This window comes from Cygnus olor, chromosome 18 (assembly GCF_009769625.2).
Source record: "Cygnus olor isolate bCygOlo1 chromosome 18, bCygOlo1.pri.v2, whole genome shotgun sequence".
NCBI classification, from domain to species: Eukaryota; Metazoa; Chordata; class Aves; order Anseriformes; family Anatidae; genus Cygnus; species Cygnus olor.
Genome location: NC_049186.1, coordinates 6,452,106 through 6,474,435, shown reverse-complemented (window position 1 = coordinate 6,474,435; position 22,330 = coordinate 6,452,106). Strand labels below are relative to the sequence as shown.

The following is a 22,330-nucleotide window of genomic DNA, read 5'->3' as shown; positions in this document are numbered from 1 at the left end:
TTGATGAGGCTGGCTTACAGCACAGCTCAATCTGCGGGGCTGCAGAGGCCCTTGTCTGGCCAAAGCCAAACCCTGCAGGCCGGGGGTCCGGCCAGGGAGCAGGCAGCACGATCACTGCCTTGTGCTCCTCAGCTTTCCTCAGCTCCTGGCGCCCTGCTCGGGGCAGGGGCAGAGCGCAGCCGTGGGTCCCCAGGGGGCCAGGAGCATCAGCACCCCACAGCCACACTTTGCCAGCTGAGCTTGCAAGAGATCCCGCATATTTCTGGGCGTAAACAAGCATCCGTCCTTGGCACCTCTGCGTCTTAGGCCGCGAGAGGTCGAAATCCCATCAAGCCACCCTCAGAGGGAGGGAGCGAGCCGGTGCGCAGCGCCTGGTAACCTTCAAGCGCTCCTTGAAAAAGCAAACTCCCCAGATCCTCTCCTTCAAAATAAAGGAACATAATTATGCTATTCGTCACTTTTTTTTTTCCTTTTCCCCACACAGCTCCGTAACCTACAGCCAAAGCTACACTTCACCAAGCGGAGTTTTGTCTGTGTAGCGCTCCCCTCATCTGCAGCAAGTTTTGCTGTAATTACAGAGATGTGTTGCAGACATTACACTCTCTACAATTAGTGCTAATTGCATTACATTGTCACAAAGAAGTCATTTATTCTCCATGAGCTCATGAGATTGGTCTGGACAGTTTAACAGAGCTGAGAAGTACTTAACGGCACGCCGCGCAAGTGGCCAGCCCAGCACTGCCCAACGGCACTGCCTTTGGGGCAAATACGCAAGAAATTGGTTCCTCTGCGACCACAGCCCCCGGCAGGGCCAGAAACTTCTCGAGGAGGAGGGAGGGTGAAATGGTTGAAATGCCATTTTTTTTTCCTTCTTTTGGAAGCAAGCCTCTCCTAGGCTGGTCGTGGTTATGAAGGGTTTCCGCAGGAGGTCTGCCCGCAGGGAGGAAAGCAGTGGGCAGGCAGAAGCGGAGCTGTTGTGCTGCCGACGCTTTGCCTCCTCCTCTGCAAGGAGGTTCAGGGGCTGGGGGAGATTTGGGGCAGGCTCCAAGGGGCGAAAGGCTGGGTGAAGCCCTGACATGAGACCCATGTTAAAACCCCACTCGCTTTATGGGGTACCTAACAAATCCAGAGCGGATCGGAGCATTGCCCTGGCAGTCGCTCTCCTCCACAGCTTGGCTCTGAAAAATTCCCCAATTTCCCCCCAAGCCTGTATCCTGGGATGCCCCAAGCACATCACCTGCACTGTGCTCCCCTTCGCCTTACTGGGCTGGGACCTGCCCCCGGCGTGCCTTTTGGTTTTGTCCTTAAGGTGTTTTCTACCTACACCTTCAGTCCGGGCTCTGGTCCCCTGATGTCCCCTGCTATGGCAGTGGCCCGGTCCTGTGGCTGTCCCTGGCACTCAGCACCGCAGGCAGACAGCGAGGGGTCCCTCGGGACAGCAGCGCTGCTGGAGAAGGACAGAGGGGCCAGGATGAATGGAGAGGCTGGGGGAGAGCAGCGGGACGAGCGGCCGCAGAAAAACAACACGTGCCACCGAAGGAGAGGCTCTGCCTTCGCCTGTACAGCCAGTTCGATCCTTTGTCAGCTGAATTGCTTGTGACAGGGCCCAGATGGGAACAGCTCAAGCACACAAAGGAAAGACCGATCATTTAGCGAGAGGCAAAGCTGACCTGGCAGGAGGCACCAAGGCGGGCAGGCTGCGAGGCTGCACAACCGCTGGAGCTAATGAAGCCGCCGTGCCCCAGGGGATGCGGGTGCCCGTACCCACACCCAGGGCTCCATGGGGGAAAGGGGCTAAATCCAGACACCCATTCAGGTGCAGAAGGCAGGTGGGCAGTTTGACACTTGCTGAAGCACATTGCAGCTATGTAGGAATTAGGGCAGCCTGAAGGAACAGCAGCAGACACCCCTCATGAGGGGGCCCTATCACGGGCATCGACAGATAACCCTGGCTCCAAACACCAGACAAGCTAAACAGGATGGGAGAGGCTGGGGGGACAGTGCAGCACCCCCCCTGCTCAGCAGAGCTGGAGGCAGCCCAGCACCCCGAAACACACCACCCCCAAAGCACATCACACTCAGGTCCCCTTCCTCATCACGCTCAATTCTGCTACAAGAAATAACAAAGAACTAAAGAAGAATCTGGAATTTTTCGGCCCCTGCAGCAACGAGTTCCTAGGGGCACACTGGGAGACCTGCCGCCTCCTTACTGGTTGTACTGGGCCACCTTCGTGGTGCTCCCAGCTCCCCGCGGGGGTGCGTACCAGGGGCTGTAAGGGAAGCCCACAGACACGTCGCCCCGTACGGCAGACGGCAGGCGCCCCGCTGACACCCTCGCCTGGGAAACGGCCCAGCCTGGAGGGGCCCCGCTCCTTTCCAGGAAAATCCAGTAAATTTGATCTGCAGCTCTATCAAAAGCGGGAGGGGGGAAAAAAAAAAAAAAAGCGCCATTTTCCCAAAAGGTCTCCGGGCTCTCAGAGGAGGGAGGGGAGGCGAGGGCCGGTGAGCAAATCCTGTGCCAAAGAAACTCAGCGCCCTGGCCAGGGGCCAAGCACTTTTCATGTGGATTTGCAGCCCCAGCCAGGAGATTCTCGGGTGCTGGAGGAGCTTTAACTCAAACCAGGTGCCTCGGAAAGGAAAACGCTCAAAAAGGCAAACTTGGTTGCTTTCCCTCAAAAACAACAAAGAGGGCAATCACGCACATTTCACTGAAATATCCTCCCTGGAAGGCAGCTCTCCGCGCTTCAAACGATCTGCTGAACCACCACCCCCGTTGGGCAGCCCGCATGAAACCCAAGCCCCCGGCGCTGCGGAGCCGAGCCCAGTGCCAGGCGGGGTGGCCGCGCGGCACGGGACGCGCATGGGCTGGCCAAAAACTGTAGCACACGGCTCCTGCTGCATCCCCAGCAGTGCTTGTGAGCCAAACATCACCAGTACACCGTCATCACCACCACCAGGCACTGGAAATCTCTCTCATGGGTGATGGAGACAACCAACAGGTCCCCCTCTGGGCTGATATCCCCACTGCTGGAGAGGGTAATGGCCTCACATTGCACCAGGGGAGGTTTGGAGGGGATATCAGGGAGTATTTCTTCATGGAAAGGGTGGATGGGAAGGGGTTGCCCAGAGGGGTGGTGGTGTCACCATCCCTGGAGGTATCTGAGATGCGTGGACGTGGCTTAGGGACATGGTTTAGTAGTGTTAGGTCAACGGCTGGACTCGATGATTTTAATGGTATTGTCCAACCGAAGAGATTGTAGGGTTCTAGGATGGGTGGCGCTGACAGCCCTGATGCACAAGAGCCTGCAGGACCCCGGCACTCTCCACCCAGAGCTCCCCTTCCCCAGCCCAGGCGCACGAGACACGAAGCCCACGCGGACAGGGGGCACCCGGCGCGCCCAACTCACCCCGCGATGACGATGAAGAAGTCCAGGCGGTTCCACGTGTCTCCCAGGTAGCATTTCTTCCCGAAAATCCCCAGCGCGATCATCTTGACTATCATTTCCACGGCAAAAAAGGCAAAGATGAAATCGTCGAAGCTCTGCCAAAGAAAAGGGAGCGGGATGAAAAGGGAGCGGGATGAAGGGCGCGTGCCCCCGCTGCCGGCCGCTGCAGCTTTTTGCTGGGCAGGGAAAGGTCCCACAGCCCTCCCACCCCAAAGCCACGTGTACCCGGCCGTACCTGCAGGATGCGGCAGCGCGGCGAGTCGCAGGCGATGTCCTCGCAGGGGTGGAACATGCCCAGCGTCACGCAGTTGAGCAGGATCACCAGCATGCTCACCCGCTCGAACCAGCTGCAAGGAGCGCAGTCAAGGAAGCAACGGTGCCAAGCACAAGCCCCCCACATCCCCTCACCCCCAGGGCTTCTGCACCCCGGTCCAGGTCTGTGTCCCCAATTTAATGGATAGGGAAAAGGAGGGGGGTGATGCCAGCAGGACCCCAGGGTGCTTTGTCCTATCCGGGACACCCCACGTGCTGTCATCTTACAGCTGCCTCTCCTCGCCCTGCTGCTCCCCAGGTTCGTGCACTTAAATACCACAAGTTTTCCATAAAATTACTCTCAAACTTTTAAATATCCCTTCCTTAACCCTTCTTCCCTCACCTTCATTTGGCACCAAGCACAAAGAAACACCCAAATGCAGACCACCAGCAGTCACCACTGAACCAAAAAGATAATCCTTGTCTTTCCAGCAAGGCGCACGCCAAGAGCTGCTTCCTATGGGTCAGATTTTGGGGTTTTGCACAGAGACCCTGCCCACTGTTCGGTACCCGAGTGGCAAACCGGTGGTGTGTTTTTCCCCATGGTGACATCAGTGGCCATGGCTAATGTGAAAAACGCTATAAAATTAAAGTTGCATGGCGAGACTGCTGAGTGCTGATATGATGGATTAAAAAACTAAATTAAAAGAATGATATAAACTTTTAGAAAAAAACACACCATTAATTTCCTCTCCTGGCATTTCACAGAAAAGCACTTTAACAACATTACAATTTTCTATTAACTATGTCACAGCTTATCCCAGGGGCGTTTCCCTGAAGCCAGTGATTGAACTTTTCATTCCCAGTCCAAATTAAGACTGTCAAAAACATTAACCGGCCGCCTAAAAGGCTTAGGGCCGCCGTGAGGCCCTGCAGAGCCCATCCCCTGCCCAAATGCTGCCTCTCAGAGCAACGCTGAAGAGCTGAGCTGCTGGGACAGGCTTTGAGCACTTGCTTGGACGGAACAAAGTGCGTTGCTGCAGCAAAACCCCCCATGGGAAGCTTCAAGCCTGGTACTGAATCTCCGCATCCTTCTTCCAGCCAACTCCTGGCTGCCAAGGGCACAAGGACACGAAACCAAGGAGCTGTCACCACTGGGGTTATCTGCCAGCACGAGGGCTTCCAGCTTTGGGCAGGACGCTTTGAGTCCGGTTGCATTCAGGAATATTTTAAGCCTTGACCTCCAGCCTCAAGGGGAAAGGCAGAGCACCTCGAGCAGGTGCCCCAACCCAGACCCGGTGTTGGGGACGTCCTTGCCCGGTGGCTGCAGGGTCTTCTATAGGGCTGAAGCCTGGAAAAGTAAATTTGGAGGGGAAAGGCTGGGCTGGAAGCTCCTGGCCCCTGCTCTGTGCTTGCCTTTGGGCTGGATCAAGCCGCCCTTTAGGCAGCTCCTCCCTGCACCTTCTCCACCTCGTAATTAGAGGTTTGTGTCTCATTTGGGGGGTTACAAGGATGCCATGCTGCAGCTGGTGGCCACACTGGGCACAGAGACCCAGAGGTGACCCTGGGACACATGTCCTGCAAGGCCGAGCAGCCCTGGCATGAGGCAAGCAGCGTTCGGGGAGCTGCCAGCAGCTCGGCGCCTGCACCCAAATGAGCGCAGCCCCCGTCAGACGAGAGCTTTCACTGCGATGCGGAGCCGGGAGGTGTTTTGGAGCCCGTGCTGACGTGTTATCAGGCTGGAGAAGGAAAAGGTGCGGGGGAATCAGCAGGTGCCTGCCCGCCGGGGCGCGGGGCCGGAGCCGCAGGACGACCCCGCTCCGATTCCTGCGAAATCACACGGGGCTGAGTCACCGCCCGGTCCCTGGCAATCTGGATCTTTTAATCTGAAGAAGTGTTTACAAGATATCGGAATAGAAATTCCGACTGTCAGGTCACAGCTACGGGCTGGAATATTTATCCCAAATATAGCCCTGCGGGGGCACGCGCAGAGGGCACGCTGCAGGAGGGGGCAGGAGGCTCCAGCAGCAGCCGCGCCAGATCCGCGGGCGTTCCCCGGCCTGGGGGGGCTTGGAAAGCATCCACCAGCATCCACGGCTCTGGCAGTGATGAACTGCAAAGCCCTCGAGAAAATAAGGAATTAAAAAAAAAAAAAAAAAAAAAGCCTGCAAGATCCCAAATTGGCGACAGAATGAGTGTGCGTCTGACAAGGGCTGCGCGAAACATTCAAGGCGGGAGCGAGGAGGCTCAGAAGGAGCCCACTTGGTCGGATGGGAACCCGACGAGACAGACAGACAGATGGAAGCTTCCCCAGCCAGGCAAATCCTTGCAAATAAATTCTTTCACAGCGGCAGAAGACAGGCCTGGCTCTCCCCGCGTGGTCGAAATGAGAACACGACCTGGGTGCGTGCCCGGTCCCCGTGTTCGCTGCCATGATGGGTGCCCTGGTGCTGGGAACAAGCACCCCTCGGGTGGAAAAACAGCCTGGGAAGAGAGGGGCCAGGAGCAGGATGGGATTTCATCTGCTGCTGGCATTTGTCTTCGCCTGGCTCTGACCGCAGACCCACTTATCAGCACATCGCTCCCTCAGGCAAACACATTTTCAGTCCAATATAACGCTTCTCCCTGATTAAATATCCCCGGGGCACGGCCGGCACAGGAGCCTGCTGGTGCACAGGGCGATATGTTAATGTGCAGCTCATAGATCAGAAGGTTGGGGGTTATTTTATTTTTTTCCTTTTTTTTTTTTTTGTTTTTCCAGCTGAATGAAACTTCAAGCTCTTTCTTCTGCTAATGGGATTTTCAGAGCCACACAAAGTGCTGATGGCTACGGCTTTGTACCTACTGTTGTTTGAGGGAGAGGCTGACAAAGGAGAACTTCAATTAGCAGCAGCAGAAGGTGCTTTATTGAATACTGCTTTCTGCTGCTGCCTTGGCAGCGAAGGGGCAAAGCCGAGCGGGGAGCACAGGGCCTGGGAAGCCCCGCACAGACCCCACTGCTCCTTGCCACGCCGCGTGGCACCGCATCAGGACTGAAACCTGCCCCAAGGCACTGCTGGTGCCGAGCTGGCCCTGCGGTGGCCGTGCCCTCCTGGTGCAGGGAACCCGTGTCACACGTGCACGACCAACGCTCAAAATGGTCCTCTCCATGCCACAGGATGCTGGAGAGTCCCCACTTTTGGGGTCGCCTGCTCACCCCAAGCCATTCTTAAAACCCCACAATTTTACCATCAGCCTGGTCAGAGCTGAAACGCTCACAGGTACTCCGTTTCCAGAAAGATCCAGCAAGACTTTCTCTAATGAGCTCTCTCTTAAAATTTAAATAATGAAAAGCACAAGACAAAAAAAACAAACAAAAAAAAAAAAAAAAAAAAAAAAAACAGAAGCTGAGCTAGGAAAAGAACCTCCACCATGAACGAACGCCCTCAAACGCCTCCCCCCAGCACCACCTGTGTGCGCATGGCTGAGCACGACCTCCCGTAATTAAGAGGCAAGAACCCGGGATTCAATTAGCCACTGCTACCCAGCTTAATATAATCAAAAGAGAAAGATATTGCATTATGCTTGCTATGATTCGGTTGCAGAAGTTTGGATCAAATTCGCCAGCAAGGGAATTAAAAGGGACGATGCTGCTGGAGGGCAGCGGCAGCCGCAGGCTCGGGGATGGGGAAGACAACACCAGGACATTTCCTGGGCATTTCCCTCATGCCCTGCAAAGTTTTTGCTCTCTGGGACGGCTGCTGCTGTTCGACAAACCTGCAGAAAGTGCTGGCGAGGCCTGGAAATTTTTGTGCAAATGTGATGCGAAAATTGGGTTGAAATGACAGCCTTCCCCTGCAGTGCCACCGAGTCCCACCAGCTTAGGAGCGACGCCGGGATAAGCCGCAGACGTTAATGAGAACGGAGTTTTAGGCTTCATTCCTATCATCAATTCCAGAAATAGCCCCTTTGACAAGAGCATAATGGGACTTCCAGGGTCTGGCCTTTGGGGGAGAGGGAGGCGGCAGCCACCAAAATCCTAAAACATTAATTCAGGCTGCTCACGAGGGAAGCAAAAAGCCCTTGGAATTAATCTGAGGATGGAAATAAAAACCCCTTCCCAGCTCTGCTGCCGACCACCCAGGCCACCAGGAGAAGGCTCCAAATGTCACGCCTGGTGGAAAGGTTGTAGGATTCCTGCCGCAATCCTACCCCAGCCTGCACAATTAATTGGGGTTTATTTCATTTTTAAACAATATTCCTTCAAAATTGAGGCCAGCAGCCACGTCGTGCTTCCAGCACGTGCAAGAGACACCGCAACCCCTGGGAGCTCTCCAAACACTGCAGTGCCACCCCAAAAGCACAGCCACGGCCTGGGGACAGGCAAGGACACATGAAGTGGTGGCAGGGGTGGCCTCTGGGGACATCGTCCGGCCTCCCGTGCTCCCCCCTTGCTCTGGAGCTCTTTCAGACCGCTTCCCTTGCGGCATGGCTGGCCCTGTGAGGTTGTTTTAATTCAGGCAGCTTCGCAATTAGACCTGGGAAACCCAAACAGGGCAATTATTCATGCCACAGGGTTTGAAATTTCATGTCATTTATTTTCCCTTGCAGCCGTCACAGGTGCTGCACCCATGGCACCCCTTGCACCACAGCCACACCGAGTCCCCAAGGCAGCCAAAATCCCGCAAAGTGCCCCAAAACGCCACTGGCACCCATCAGAGCGCAGGGGGGCATTCATCGCCGCTCGGCGGGGAAGCAAAACTCTTTAATAGAAGAAAATAGGAATTTCTGGGATTAATCATCTTAATCACCTTTTCATTTTCTCCCAAAGATTTCAAAATTGTGCTGCCAGAGGTGCTCAGGGGAGGCTTCCCCCTGCCTGGGGGACGCAGCCGCTGCTCCAGGGCAGCGTGGCGCCTGCTCAGGTGATGGAGTGAAAAGGGATGCTGTATTTAGAGGGGCTGAAGCTCGATAAAAGAGATGTTTTGTCAGAAAAAGAAAAAAAAAATCCTGACAAGGCTCTTGTTTGCCTGACTGTTTCAGAATTGTTTCCCCTTTGCCTTTTTAGATTCATACTTCAAGCTTTTTTTTTTTTCCAGCAACCAAAAGGGTTTAAAATCTTACTGCTTAAAGAGAAAAAAAAATGCAGATAAAAAGAACCCTGCGAGCTGAGTGCCTTGCATAATCCCCAAACTTCAGGAGCTGGAGCTTTTAAGCGAAGCCCTGCATATCGCTCGCAATTAGCTCCTGAGCTGGGAGGGCTGGCACGGCCGCCAGCAGCCCGGCTGCAGGAACGGCACTGGGGGGTGGGGGTGGGGGTGGGGGGGAGCTGTTTTTATTAGGAAATTAAATAACACAATAAAATCCCAAGTCAGAGCACTTCAGTGTGAATTTAGCCCAGATTCCCATTCCTGTCCTGCTCACACCTGTCCCACGGAGGGGTGCGGGAGAGGCACGGCAGAGGCTTGGTGACACCCGTTAGGAACCGCAGGGCTGCAGGGAGCCCTGGGTCCGGCTTCCCACGCCGTTCCCAACACGCTGCCCTAACACCACTCACAGCAAAACCCCGACCTCTCACCCTCTCCATTCCCATCACTGTTCCAGTACCTTCTGCTGACATTTCGGGGCCATGGGGTCAGGCTCCTGTCCCCACAGCCCCATCCCCTCTACCCCGTCCCTTGTGGCTCCCAGCCCAGCCTATTTGGGAGCCCCCAAGGAGCAGCGCCCTCCCCAGCAGCTCATGCGTGACATTCGACGAGATGCTGTCGTGAGCAGCAAAATCCTCCCTAATGGACTCCCCCGCTGCAGGAGGGACCTGGGGTTGCAATTTAAAACTCGCTAAGTATGCTGAAGCCATCACAGGTGCTTGATAATATATTTGAGGCTTCTTCTCCCACCACACCTTAAGTGTGGAGTGGATACACACTTAACCCCCAAATATATAGCTTTTAAACGCACTGGCTGCGAAGTGTCCCTTAGAAAAGCCTGCCCTTAAAGCTCTCTGGTGATGGATATGGCAGAGCAGCGGTGCTGGCTGCTCACCCGGGAAATATTCCTGGCACAACGCACTGTCACCTCCCGGCCATGCACGCTCGTGGTCTGGGGGGTAAACCGAGGAAATCCAAGAGCTTGCTGCAACACAGCTTTTCCTCGGGCTCCAGCAAACAAGCACAGCAACCTGGTGCTCTGCAAAGCAAAGCTCCCGTGCACAGAGCCTCCCGCACAGCTCCGGGCACTGGCTGGCAGCAGGACAAGGGTGCCCCGAGGAGCCCAAAAATCAGTCGTGCTTCCTGCTGCAGTGGGCAGTGCCCGTACCCTACGGCCTCTGCCTCGTGAGGATGCTCAGGGTATTTGGGATACTATCAGGTTTTCACCGTCCCCGATTCAGCTTGCTGCATTGCCCAAGACAAAACCGTTATGCAAGGCTTCCTAAACAAGTTGCGGCGAAATCTTTACAACATCCTACACCGACACGTCGTTGGGATATGTCACATATTTGTCTTATTTTGTTCCTTCTTTGTCCTTTTTTTAGTCTCCTTCTACTTTTTCCCCCTTGGAAGTACGCTGGTTCCCATGGAAACAATGATGTTATGGGTATGGACAGAGCTTCAGTGACGTCCACGAGTTGGGTATAAAGGCGGATTTATGTAACGTTCGTGGAGCACAGGAGTGGCAGCGATGCCTCTGCGCGGCCACACGTGTGGCATGAGCGGTCCCGTGCCGGGGACTCCGCAGCGGTCAGCCAGGCTCAGACCGAAGCGGGAAGGAAGGAGAGGGCAGGGCAGAGCGGAGGAGATCCCAAACACACGGGATGGCAGATCAGGATAAAGCATAGATAATAGATTTACGTGTTCAGGGTATTTGCTTGGAGAGCACCCCTGCACTTCGCTGCTGGAGCAGAGGGCAGAGCAAGGGCTGGGGTGGCAGGCAAGGAGGGAAACCCCTGCAGCCCCCGAAAGCAGGCAGGGAGCAGCTTTGGGAGGCTCCCGCAGGATTCAAAGCCTAAGCAAAACCAGCACATTTCCTATTTTCACATTTCCTATTTTCACCAGCTGGTGATTTACACCCCTTCCCAGGGCAGCGCACAGATGGAGGGGACGTCTCTCCTCCTCCTCCAGCGGTGCCCGAGGAGGAAGCTCCCACCCAAAGCGAGGTGCTGCCCTGCCCAGCACCACGTCGAGTCCCTCACTGCCCGCGGACCCATCCAGAGCCCAAACATCTCTCCCTTCACCCCTGCATCCCTGGGGTGCCCCGCGCCCCCCTGAGCCCTGCCAGCAACCCGCACGCACTCTCACCAAGCCCCAGCCTATTAAAAATACACGAGGCGAGCGCATGAAAGATTCATGCAGGGCAGGAGGTGTCGGCAGCTGCAGCAGGACACACAGGAGCTGCACAGCTCGGCGGGGTCAACAGCAGCCGCTGATCAATGCGGCGATTCCCTAATTGCCCTAACAAGGGGGTGGCAGGAAGTCAATACAGCGAGGTATCGGGCCGAGGACCACAAACCCTCCTGGGCAATGCTGCTGCAGCTGGAGCAGGGAAGGCAGCTCAGGCAGAGAGGGAATTCCCTCCGCTGAGTGAGGGCTGGGGAAAGCCTCATAGGGAAGAGCTGGTAGGAAAGGAGCTGGGAGTCGAGCACGCTGAACAAATCATCTCCACATCCATCGGAGACGCACGACCGGCTTCTACTCCCAGCCCTCCCAAGCCACCATCCCTCTGCAGGCGCCTGGGCGAGGGATGCTCGCAGGTGGGATATGAGATGGGGAACAGAGGCACCGGGCACGAGGGGTGCTCAGGGCTGAGCCTCCTGCAGTGGCACAGCTGGGAGGAGAAGGTGCTGCCCCTGGAGCCCAGCCAGCAGGTTTGTCAGATGCCAGACCCATAAGCAAGTTCCTTGCCAGGATCTCCAGAGAGGCGAGCAGCTCCGGGGCATTTCCAAGAGGGCATTTCGATTCATTTTCACCCCTTCCACCGAGAGGGCACGGCTCAGGCTTGCCTCTCACCACCACCCGCCCTCCAAAGAGCATCCTCCAGGCCTCGGAAAGACAGAGGCTCCATGCGCTCCCTCCTTTCTGGAAGTGATGGAGCTCACACCCTGGGGTTTTTGTCCATTTGCTCTCCATAGACAGGGTGAAAACCAGCTTGGGAATGAGCAGAGGAACAGTCCCGGGCAGGGCAGCCATGGCAGCGGTGCCACAGCGACCTTCCCTGCTGCGCCGGCTCCAGCATGAGCTGGGAACGCCCGGCTACCGGCCACATCTGCTGCGGCAGCTCCCTCCTCTTTCCCACCCTGGTATTTTAATCGCAGAAGGGCATGAGCTCAAAGCCCCCGAGGAAACCCAGCCGAGCTCTGTAAAAAGCTCAGAGGACAAACCCAAGGACAAACCCGGCATCATTTTAACCCTACGGACCGAGGCAGGGCAGACGCTTTAGGAACCAGCATCGCTGCTTCCAAGGGGTGCAGGTGACACATAAAGCAGAGTGGGGGCCGCAGACCCCATGTCCCCCCCTGTTCCCTTCACATCACTGTCACCAGTGCCCTGCCCTGGAGACACCATTTGGGGATGCTCCACAGGACATTCCCTGGGGATCCTCAGTTGCCACAACAGTGATGATAACCAAGGTGACAGCCTCCTCCAGGAGCCCACAGGAGCTGTATCCAGCCACCCGGTTACCAAGCCCTTCCCACTTAATGGCTTGCATCAATTAACGCTGGTATGACTTTCCATGCAAAGGTGTTTGCATGAAAAAGCTTTGGGGCAACTCAAGGTACCCACAAAGTTTTGGCTACATTTTCTGACCTGGCTTTAAAAAAAATGGTATTTACAAAGTCTGAATGACGACAAGTTTCCAACTGGACTGCTTCAGTGTTTCACTTGGAAACGGAGCCAACATTTCCTTTCTTAAAAAACACCAACACAAAATACAATATTTCATTGCAGGTTAAGTACTTAATTAGACAGAGACCATCTTGCACGCTTCAGATTTTAAAGCCTAAGACCAAAAATAAAGAGCACTTCTCAGCACAAGCTTCCACACCTGGGTGAGCATCGAGAGCATCACCCTGCGGGTGGTGACAGAGGCGGCAAGCACCTCTCACACCGGCTGGGGGCAGAGGTGGTCCCCCCCCCAGCAGCAGCAACGTACCGAATTACCCCAGCACCGAGGGGATGAAGAGTTTGAAGCAGCAGGTGCTGCCCAGGCACAGCCATACAAGTGGGCAGGAGCACGCCGTGTGCTGCTCCCCAGCCGCTGTGCGAGCAGCAGCGCCCAGGTACCTGAGCCACTCCTCCAGGTGTCCGCAGGCAACATCCACGTGCATGAGCTGAAACATCCTGAAACATCCTGTCAAAATACCATGGTGACTAAACATGACTAAATGCAGGCATGGGATCAGGCTCGTGCGGGACGAGGCAGTGCAGAAAGCTCGCTTCCCAAGCTTGCTTCCCAAAACTTGCTGCCTGTGGACACAGCACAGGGGGTGCCTGCAAGAGCCAGCTGGGGGCTAGGGCAAGGCTCCCTCTTGCACACTTGGTCCAGCATCTCATTGCTCCCTGCACACAAATCTACGTGGAACTTGAGAATTTCCACAAAATAAAGACCTGCGCTTTCTTCTCCATTAATAACCTATTACAAGCCTTGCTGAAACAGCTGCAGGCTCCAGCTCGTGCCCTTCGCTGTCCTGCCCCCTGCTCTGTCACAGCCTCACCTTCCCCTCCTGCTCCCCATCCACTTCTCACTTCTGTTATCTGCGGCTGAAGCTCTTAGAAACAGCTGAGAAAGCTCCAGCCTCTCCATTCCAGCTGATCACCGGTACCTCTCCCAGTCCCAGGTGGTTTAATCATCTGCCCTCTAATGCAAAATGTGTGTTCCCCTTCTAACTAATAAAGTGAAAGGCAAGAAGGAAGCAGAAAATAAAGCCACCGTGCATGGGGCTACTCGGTGTTTGTCTTCTTCCTAACTCCCTTACTGCTCTGAAGGAGGCCTAGGTGTTACGGCCCCAGCATTAGCAGCTGCTCCGCTTTCCCTCCGAACCCTGGAGATGGGGCCCTAATGAATCCCACAGCCAGAAGCAGGGGTTTTAACCACCACAGCAGCACCTCCGATGGAAACCAGGCTCAGAGCATCTCGCAGCGCTGATACCCATCTGTTCCCCGAGCCCTGTCGGCTGCCGAGAGGAGGGTGTGCGAGCATGGGGCGGGGGGGACCCGGAGCCTCCAAGCACTCGCGATCCATTTGCACCTCATAAAATTCTCATTGCCTTTGCCTGTAACAAGTGCAGTGACCGCAGCATCCCTCATTAAAAATACCATCGCAGTCTGCAGCAACCTCGAGTGCTGCTGCCGGGGCACAGCACGGGCAGAGCTGGTCTGGGACGCGATGGGGGCGCAGGAGGCAAGTGCCTGCTGCAACCAGCACCACAACAGGTATACAACTGGGTGTACAACCAGGTGTACCACCGCAGCAGGTGTACCACCAGGTGTACCACCGCCCATACCATGCCCCCTTTCTTTCAGTCGCACGAGATGGTTTAGGATCATCCTGACTGGGATCCATCTCTGCAGCGCTGCAGGTGCAGCCGTGCACATCCCGAGCACAGGGGCTGGGGGCTGCCACCCCCCCCGTCCCTTCCCAGCCCCGCACGGCTCCCACCCCGTGCCTCTGGCTGTGAGCAGTCGCTCCGACTGCGTGTGAATGCTCCAGGGAGCCGAGCGCTGCCAGCAAACACATTAGCGGGAGCAGAGCAGCTGGGGGAAGGAGGTCGGCTTTGTGCGCCTTGCCAGGCTGCTTCGCTCCTGCCTTCCTTCTCTGCGGCGGTAAGCAGGGAGGGCTGGGCCGGATTAAAGGTTGCCGTCCCGATCACAGGTATTTCTCTGAGCACTAATTGATTGTCCCTGATCTGGCCTTGCACATCCCATCACGCTGCGGCTGCAAGGAGCCCGGGCCTGCTGGCACTGCCTTTGTGCTCCCCAGGCACAGTGAGCAGCGAAAAAACAGCCAAGCTGCAGGCAGGCAGGAGAGCAGCAGTGGGCAGGGAGTGTGCCTTGGCCCAGCCCGACCTTGGGGACATCCCAGGCAGGTGACATCTGTAAACACCCCCAGCCCACCAGGTCCTGCCCGAAGCAGCACCATTTCCCAGGAGGAGAGCATCCTGCAGGGCCCCAGGCTCTGCCCGCTGCAGGGCTCAGGGATGCAACTGCCCGGCCTGAGTCGGCATTTTGGGAACAGCTCCCCCTCCCAAGCTTGTCCCCAGGTCACACTTGTTCAGATTTGGGATTCCCACGAAGATCACCAAATGCAAAGCTTGACTTGTGCACGCGTCAGCATTTATTCCTGGTGAGACTGACCCTGGAAACCTTTCCGTCTGCTCAGCTGAGCGAGCCAGATTGCATTTTCCTTTAAGGAGCATGCTAAATAATTTTATTTTTACTGCTAAATGCGTATATATTTGCTAAATAACTTTCAAAGGTTGGGGTGTGATAAAGGGGCTTAAAAAATTGGATCAACTTTCACTTTCCAAGCCTGGAGCGACCAGCTGCCCTGACTCCAGGGAAATCAAAGGGCACTGACCTCGCCTGGGCGAAACACGGCTGCTCCTGCACAGAAATCCTTCATCCCCACTTAAGTTCAAAGGAATTCGGATGACTTTGCTCTCATTAGCTTCATCTCCTGGTGTCCTAGCGAGACTCGTGGCAGTGCCAAGCGAAGGCAGCTCCCGCCCCACGCCACCTCTGCAGGCCGATGGAGCCAGGCTCCTTCCAGGTTTTACCCCAGGGACCTGACCCGGGGTCTATTAAAACCAGGCCATTTATTTAGGTGCTGAGATATGGACTTAAACGGCTAAAATTAGCCCGGGAAGTTGCACTTTTATGGATTTCTCATCCCATGCCTCAGTTTCTAAAACCAGTGAAGAAAAATCATTTCTCTCCCAGCCTTTCACTTGGAGATCTTCGGGTGACAGTGCGCTTTGGTGCAGACGTCTTCATTATTCTTCCCCTCCGCAGAGCAGCGTTAAATCTTTCCCCATATAAAGTCATTTTCTAAATTAGGTAAAGACGGTGAGTTTTGCGCTGAGCACATGTGGATATTTTTATAAAATGTTTAAAACTTCTCGTCTGACTTCTCCTTCCCTTGAAGGACAACGCTCTGAATTAAACCCTCCTGTGACCCCGATTCATTTCACCCTCGAGTGCCTGCGAGCAAGACTTGGCCAAGAAGTAACGTTAGTGAGCTCCCATCGTCACGGGTAATAAAATAAATAATAGAATGGCAAATAAATAATAATAAATGGCAAAGTTTGGGGACACGCGCTGCTCAGACTGCCTGGGAAGAGCTGGGCTGGGGATGCTCCGGGACAGCCCCCGGAGGGCTTACCCATCACTTTGGCTATCCAGCCCCAGCCAGGCGAGCCCCCACAAATCCCACGGCTGGGTTCCCAGCATCGTCTCCAATTTCCACCCAGCATCGTCTCCAATTCTCCAATTTCCACCCCTTCCTCCCTGCGCTCTGCTAGGAAGCCCCACAGCCACCGCTGGGGGTCCACGCCCTGGGTCCTGGTCGTGGTGCGGGGCCAGCAGCGGGTGTGGGGGCCCCGGTCACCACCCGTGGGTCCCGCACCCGGCCCCGGTCCCCTCCCGTGGGTCCCGCACCCACGCGGGCAGCTCTGGCCACTGCCTGGGAAAGGGCGAGCGCGGTCGCACGCTGGGGAGAGGGAGCCAGTGCCAAGCTGGGCAGGGCTGCAGCACGCGTTTAACCCTTGGAGAGCCCTCCTAAAGGGGGAAATGTTTGCCAGGTGTGGGGGTTACGGTGCCGGGAGCTACGTGGGCAAGGGATGGAGCTGCCCTCGGCTGGGAAATGTGGTCCCTGCTGCCCAGGGACAGGCTGCTGTCCTGCGCTGGCAGTGGGGAGAGCCCAGCCCCAGATCAAGGGGGATGAAATGTCATCAGGTGCAAGGGAAGGGGCTAAAAGCCAGGGGGAGTGAAAGGCAAAGGGGGAGGCAGCAGCAGAGCCACGGGGTGCCAGCCTGAGCAGCTTGGTGAGCACACAAACGTTTTTGCAAGGTGCTCGTCCTCGCCAGGGGCTTTGCCCCCTGGTTCTGGCGCAGAGCCGCGCTGCCACGGCGCGGCCGATCCTGAGCACGGACAGCAAACACGGGAAAGGTCACCCGTGCTCCGGCCCTGCGAGCTCAGGCAAAGCTGTGTCAACAGGGAAAAGGTCTGAGCTGAGCCCAAATAAGACGTCAGGGCTGAGAACTGGGCCTGCAGGCATTCAGGGAGGTTTTGTGCCCCAAACACATGGGACAAGGACCCACGGAGAGGAGGGGACCCGGAGCAGGGACGGAGGTGGCAGAGGACGGGCACTCCTGGCACGCACCAGCCGCCGCAGCTCAACGCCGGAGCAGAAGTTTTTTCATCCCCAAAACTAACTTCCTGCTCTGATATTTTTGTTATTTTTAACATTTCTGCTGCATTATAAATATCTACTGGGCAGGACGCTTGCCTGCGAAGCTGTGGGTCCGCGCTCCAGCTGGGGCAAGCTTTATGGCTCGACTTCTCTGAGAGACGACCCAAAAAGCTGGAGGGGAGCCAGAGAAAGGGCTGACCCGTGGCGAAAGGCCGACGGAATTAAATCCTCCGAGCCCTGTGGCTGCGGGGGCACCGGCAGGGCGGGAGGTGACAGCACCGTCCTGAGGTGGGGGGGGATCAGCACCCCAAAAACTGCCCCGTGTGCCGGGGGGAGCAGCCCATAGAGGGAACAGGGGGGCAGAAAACCTGTCCTAGCAAAAGGTTCCCCAAAGCAGGGGGAATTTCTGCCCCGAGATGTTTACTTCCCATACTTCTGCAAATTTCCCTCGTGGCTAATTGGGATTCAGACGCAATTAGCACGGCTGCCACTCACCAACCCAGCGCGGCGGCACCGGGACACCACTGGGCGCGGGGGAGGCACCTGCAGGGGGACAAAGCCCTCCGGGGCCAGGCAGGCTCCCACTGCCGAGCCAGGAGAAATGATCCTCCTCGAGCCTCCCTCGCCATGGGGAGATCCAGCCCCCAGCAGCTGCCTTTGACCACCACCACCATTCCCATCCCCATCCCCGTCCCTCCCATCGCTCAGACGTGTCTCTGAGCGCCGTCAGCTCCCCCGTCCCTGATTAATCGCCCATAAAGGATAAGTGGAAACAGGCTGCTAGAAAGGGGGGGGGGTGGATCTTGATATTTAATTACCGCAGCTGCAGGGCTGGGCAAGGAGGGCAGCTCTTTTGCTCCCCTCTGCAGGGTCCCCCCTCCTCCTCCAGCCGCTCTCCCTGCCCTGTCCCCAGCCTGGGGATGGCTGCGGAGGGGCCGGGACCGCTGGGTGCCTCCCGTGGGACCTCGGAGCCTGCTCTTCCCTGTGACAACCTGAGCTTTCGGTGGGTGTTTTAAGGGGTAAGCCCCAGCCCGAGGCTTGGCACAGGGCATCCTCTTGGATTGTTGCTCCTGCTGCGTTCTTGCCCGGTTTGCAGCCCCCATCACACCAAGAACCGCAGCAAGGACCAAAATACCCCACAAAAAAACGTCTGAACCTCCTGCGCTGATGTGGCTTTGCATCCCTTGAGGAAAGGAGCCCTATAGCTGGCCTCATTTTTCCTCCAGGGAGGCTCACAACCAAATCAATCCCCCAAGCACTGGCAAGGATACACCCGGACCCAAACCCAGGAAAAGACCTCAAGGACGGGGGACCCGGGGGCAGTTCGTGTCCCCCCCCAGCACCCCCCGACCACGCTGCACATTTGTGGGGTGCTCACCCCGGGAGAGCAGCCGCAGCCCCAGGGCACTGCGGGCAGATGGGGCTGAGGAAGGGGCGAGGGCCCCCCTGCCCTGCTTCCCACGGGAGCCTCTGGGCCACGGGAACGGCACTGCTGAGAAATTTGGGGATCAGCTGCAGAAAGCAAGCTCGGAATTAAAAGCTGCAGCTGCTCAGGGCAAAAACCTGGTTCTCAGAGCCGCATCTCACCCCTTGAGGGGTCAGAAACCCGCGGAGCGAGCTACGTGTCCGAATCAAAGGCGGCCGCGATCAGAGCCATCCAAGTAACACAGGCGGGCAGACTGTCTGCAAATAAACAGAGCGAGCCAAAAATCACCAGCGGAAGCAGCGGGGGGAAGGAATTCTCTGCACTGTAAGGAGGTTGTGATCTGGGCAGGCCGGGAAAGGAATGCGGTGACGTTCGTCAAGCTAATAGATTAGATAAATTATTCATGGCTAATTATTTGCCCCGCTCTACGCATGGGAGAGATGTGCAGGGGAAGCAGCACCGAGGGCTCGGCAGGAGCTGAAGGCTCCAGACCCTGAGGAAACCCGGGCTTTGGGTGGGATGCTCACGGGAAGCCTTGCTCGGTGCTCGCCCCAGGGAGGGAGCAGAGGAGGAACAATGGGGACTGGGGATGTCCCGCAGGGAAACGTGCTCCGGCGGGGCCCACGCCTGCCCGCGGGAGGCACGGCTCCACCGGGTTACGGTGCCACAGCGGGGACGTCCAGGGACAGCATCCTGCATGCACTGCCACCTTGTCCCTGCCCCGAGGCCACACCTGCTGTCCCCATCACTCTGCAGGCTGTCCCACACCATCCCCATCCTCACCCCGACACCTAACCCTGGGACCACCCAGATTTCAGCCATGTGCAAGGCGCAAGGTGACGGGCGCGGTGCAACGGGACACGACGGCACGCAGCTCTGAGCGAGCGCACTGAAATGCAGACAACAAACCCTTGGCACTGGGGGCCAACCTCTCCCCGCAGCCCCAGGTGAGTTATTTCCAGCAAACACAGCAAGCAGCCCCAGCTAAAGCAGCAGCTGAGAGCCACAGGGGCCCCTGGGTGCCCCACGCCACCCCTGGGTATCAGTGCTGCTCCTGCAGCCCCGGGCGCAGATCCCTGCGCTGCGGTAAGGTGGCCGGGAGCCCTTAAACATGGAGAGCCCACCCGGTGTGCATTTGCCAGCTGCCCTTTGCAGCTGCGAGGGCTGGAAATGCCATCGGACAGAGTTGAAATGGGGGAAAAAAAAAAAAAGAAAACACTCGTGGCATGCAGGACTTGAGGGGCAGGCCTTCCTTCCCCCCAAAATCACAGCCTTCCCTTGGAGAGGGCTGCAGAGAATTGCTGCGGTGCCCGCTGCCCCCCGGCTTTGTCACTTTTGGGGCTCCCCCAACCCACGGGAGCAGACCCAAAACCTGGGCCATACAAGCAGTGATGCTGTCCCGCAGGCACCTCCGTGTGCTAAAACCTCCTCCGAAGCACCTCTCCGGGGCAGGGAGCCTCGAGCACGCCGTGACCCCGCGGGGAGCGCGCCCAGCGTGCCAGCACCTTCCCGCGCCCCAGCCCCGCTCCCGGCCCCGTGTGAACGCGGCACGGCCGGCCTCTTTCCCTCTGGATAGCCGTCGCTCCCAGGGAGCGATTTCCTCTGCATCGCCCTGACCCCGCTCCCCGGAGAGCCTCGGCTGTCCCTGGGATCCATTCTCAGGCTTATAAAAACCGCAGCCAGGGCCGGGGGCAGAGCGCGGACGGCTTTGGGGAGCGGAGTGGGATGGATGCGGAGCTTGTCCCACGCAGCCAGACCCCACGGCACCGAGGGATAACAGATGGGTGCTCGGCCGTTCCTCCAAACCAGCCGTGCCCTTGGCAGGTCACCCATGCAGAGCGTGAACCCGTTCCCTGGGGTTATTGTTAGAAGTGAGCGAGAGGTTTAAATAAAAAGGCGAAGCGGCAGCTCCGTGCGTGGGGACACGCTTCCCAGGTGCCCGGCCAAGGGGATGGGATGCACCAGGAGTGAGCCGGGACCGACTCCATCCCCATCCCCATCCCCACCCCACAGCGGCACCGCAGAGCCCCAGCCCAGGCTTTCCACCAGCTCCGCGTGGTTTTACGAGGCCCCGGGGACCGGGGAGGCTGTTACGTTAGCAACCCCCCGCCCGGGGAAATAGCAGGTGTTGAGGCGCAGCAGCTGCCAAGATCACATTATATAGACGTACGTAAATATTTTAAGAAGCAAAACACAAAATAGTGGGAGCAGCAGGAAGGTCACGAGCGGTGGGACTGAAGCCAGCGAGCTGCCAATTACAAATCCTCGTCTCACATCACCCGCTGGGGAGGACGCGCTCCCCGCAACACCCACGGGGCTGACACTGAGGCAGGACAGACCTGGGGGGCTTCCTGACCCCCCCGGGACCCCCAGCCCAGCAGGGAGCTGCTGGTGGAGGGATGGATCCACGGAGCCACTGGCCACCCCCAGCCCCTAGTGCCAGCCCCACAGGGACCCCCCCAGGGACATCCCCCGCCTCCACCACCTCCCCAGGCAGGAGCACCCCGGGGGGCTCAGCACCACCCCTCCGTGTCCCCCCAGAGCCCTGCTCACCCCCCGGGACGTGGCAGCAAGGCTGGCAGCCTCCTGGGCAGGGGTCTCCATCCCACATCTCCGCCTCCCCGCGGGGGCACGGGGCTCGTGGGATGTTTCCCCCGCTTTGGGGCCAGGAGATGCTGCCAGCACCGGCTGCTCCCCCCAGGGAGGAAGAGGAGAGCTGGGGCTGGGGAAGAAGGGCATGTGGGGAGGGAGCAGCAGGAGAAAGCCAGCACGCTGTGAGCCTTCCCCCCCCGCCCTCCCCTTCCTGGCTCCCTCCTCATGGCTTCTCTCGTGTCTCCAAGATAAATATTTCGGCTCTTTCCTCCTCGCAGCGCTCGGCAACCCATGCGCTAGCAGCTCAGGCACCATCCTGCCCCGGTGCTGGGGCAGCAGCAGCCTCGTCCTGCTCCCACCGAAGGCAGCGGTGACAGCCAGGGGCACCAGCACGTGCGCAAGGCGCTGCCCTGTATTTTGTAACGCTGCCCCAGCTTTCCAAAAAAATAACAAATAAAACAAAAATCAGGCTGCGCACCGCAGCCCCAGCCCCGTTATCTGCTCAGCAGCCCCCGTTCGATGCCAAACCCAGCAGAAACCCCTCCGGATCCCCCTCGGAGGGGAAAAAGAGGCTGCGAAGCGGCGAGGAGAGGGGCCTGGATGGAGGTTGTGCAAGAACCTTCCCCGCCAAGCCCGGGCTGCTCGGTTTGGCCAGCGCCGCTCTTGGCCGTGCGGCCGGGGCTCGGGTTGCAGGGAGGCCGGGGCCGGGCTGCGGCTGCCAGCGCCCGAGCGCAGGCGAGCGGGGCCATAATGCGAAGTGACAGCGTTTACTTTGTAATGCGAAGTGACAGCGTTTACTTTCCGCCCGCCACAAACACGCGTGCCTCCAGCCCCACAGCCCGCCCGGCGCCAGCCGCGCCGCACCGGAGGCCCCCCGAGCCCCCCGGCCCCTCGCCGCGGAGGATGCTGAGCCCAAATCCTCGCCGGGAAGTGATGGGGAGGCGAGGAGAGCATCGGCCTGCACGGCACCAAGATTTCCCCCGTGGGGAGCGAGCCTCAGCGCACTCGGGAAATAGTTTGTTGGAACAGCCCCCACACCGCTGGCTCCCTTCGCCTGCAGCTTTTGCTTGGGCAAGTGTGTGGCACCGGGGCTGAGCGTGCTGCCACCTGCTCCCCCCGCCATCCCAGCAGCTGGAGTCATGGGAACACAGCACAAATCACGAGAAAAGCGTAAAAAGCAGAACCCAGGATCTCCGTTCACACCGCAGAGCCTGCCTGGAGGTGATGGGGA

General features: G+C 57.7%; 1 protein-coding gene across 18 annotated transcripts in view; it reads right to left on the bottom strand.

Annotated features, from left to right (window-relative positions):
- CACNA1G (calcium voltage-gated channel subunit alpha1 G) overlaps positions 1 to 22,330 on the bottom strand; it is a 132,814-nt gene that overhangs the window by 94,841 nt on the left and 15,643 nt on the right. For all 18 annotated transcript variants that reach the window (XM_040530108.1, XM_040530113.1, XM_040530111.1 and 15 more), the window contains exons 2-3: positions 3,682 to 3,793; positions 3,408 to 3,541 (exon numbers count right to left, since the gene is read on the bottom strand). In XM_040530108.1, coding sequence (XP_040386042.1) covers positions 3,408 to 3,541; positions 3,682 to 3,793 — 246 coding nt within the window. The remainder of the gene's footprint in view (positions 1 to 3,407; positions 3,542 to 3,681; positions 3,794 to 22,330) is intronic.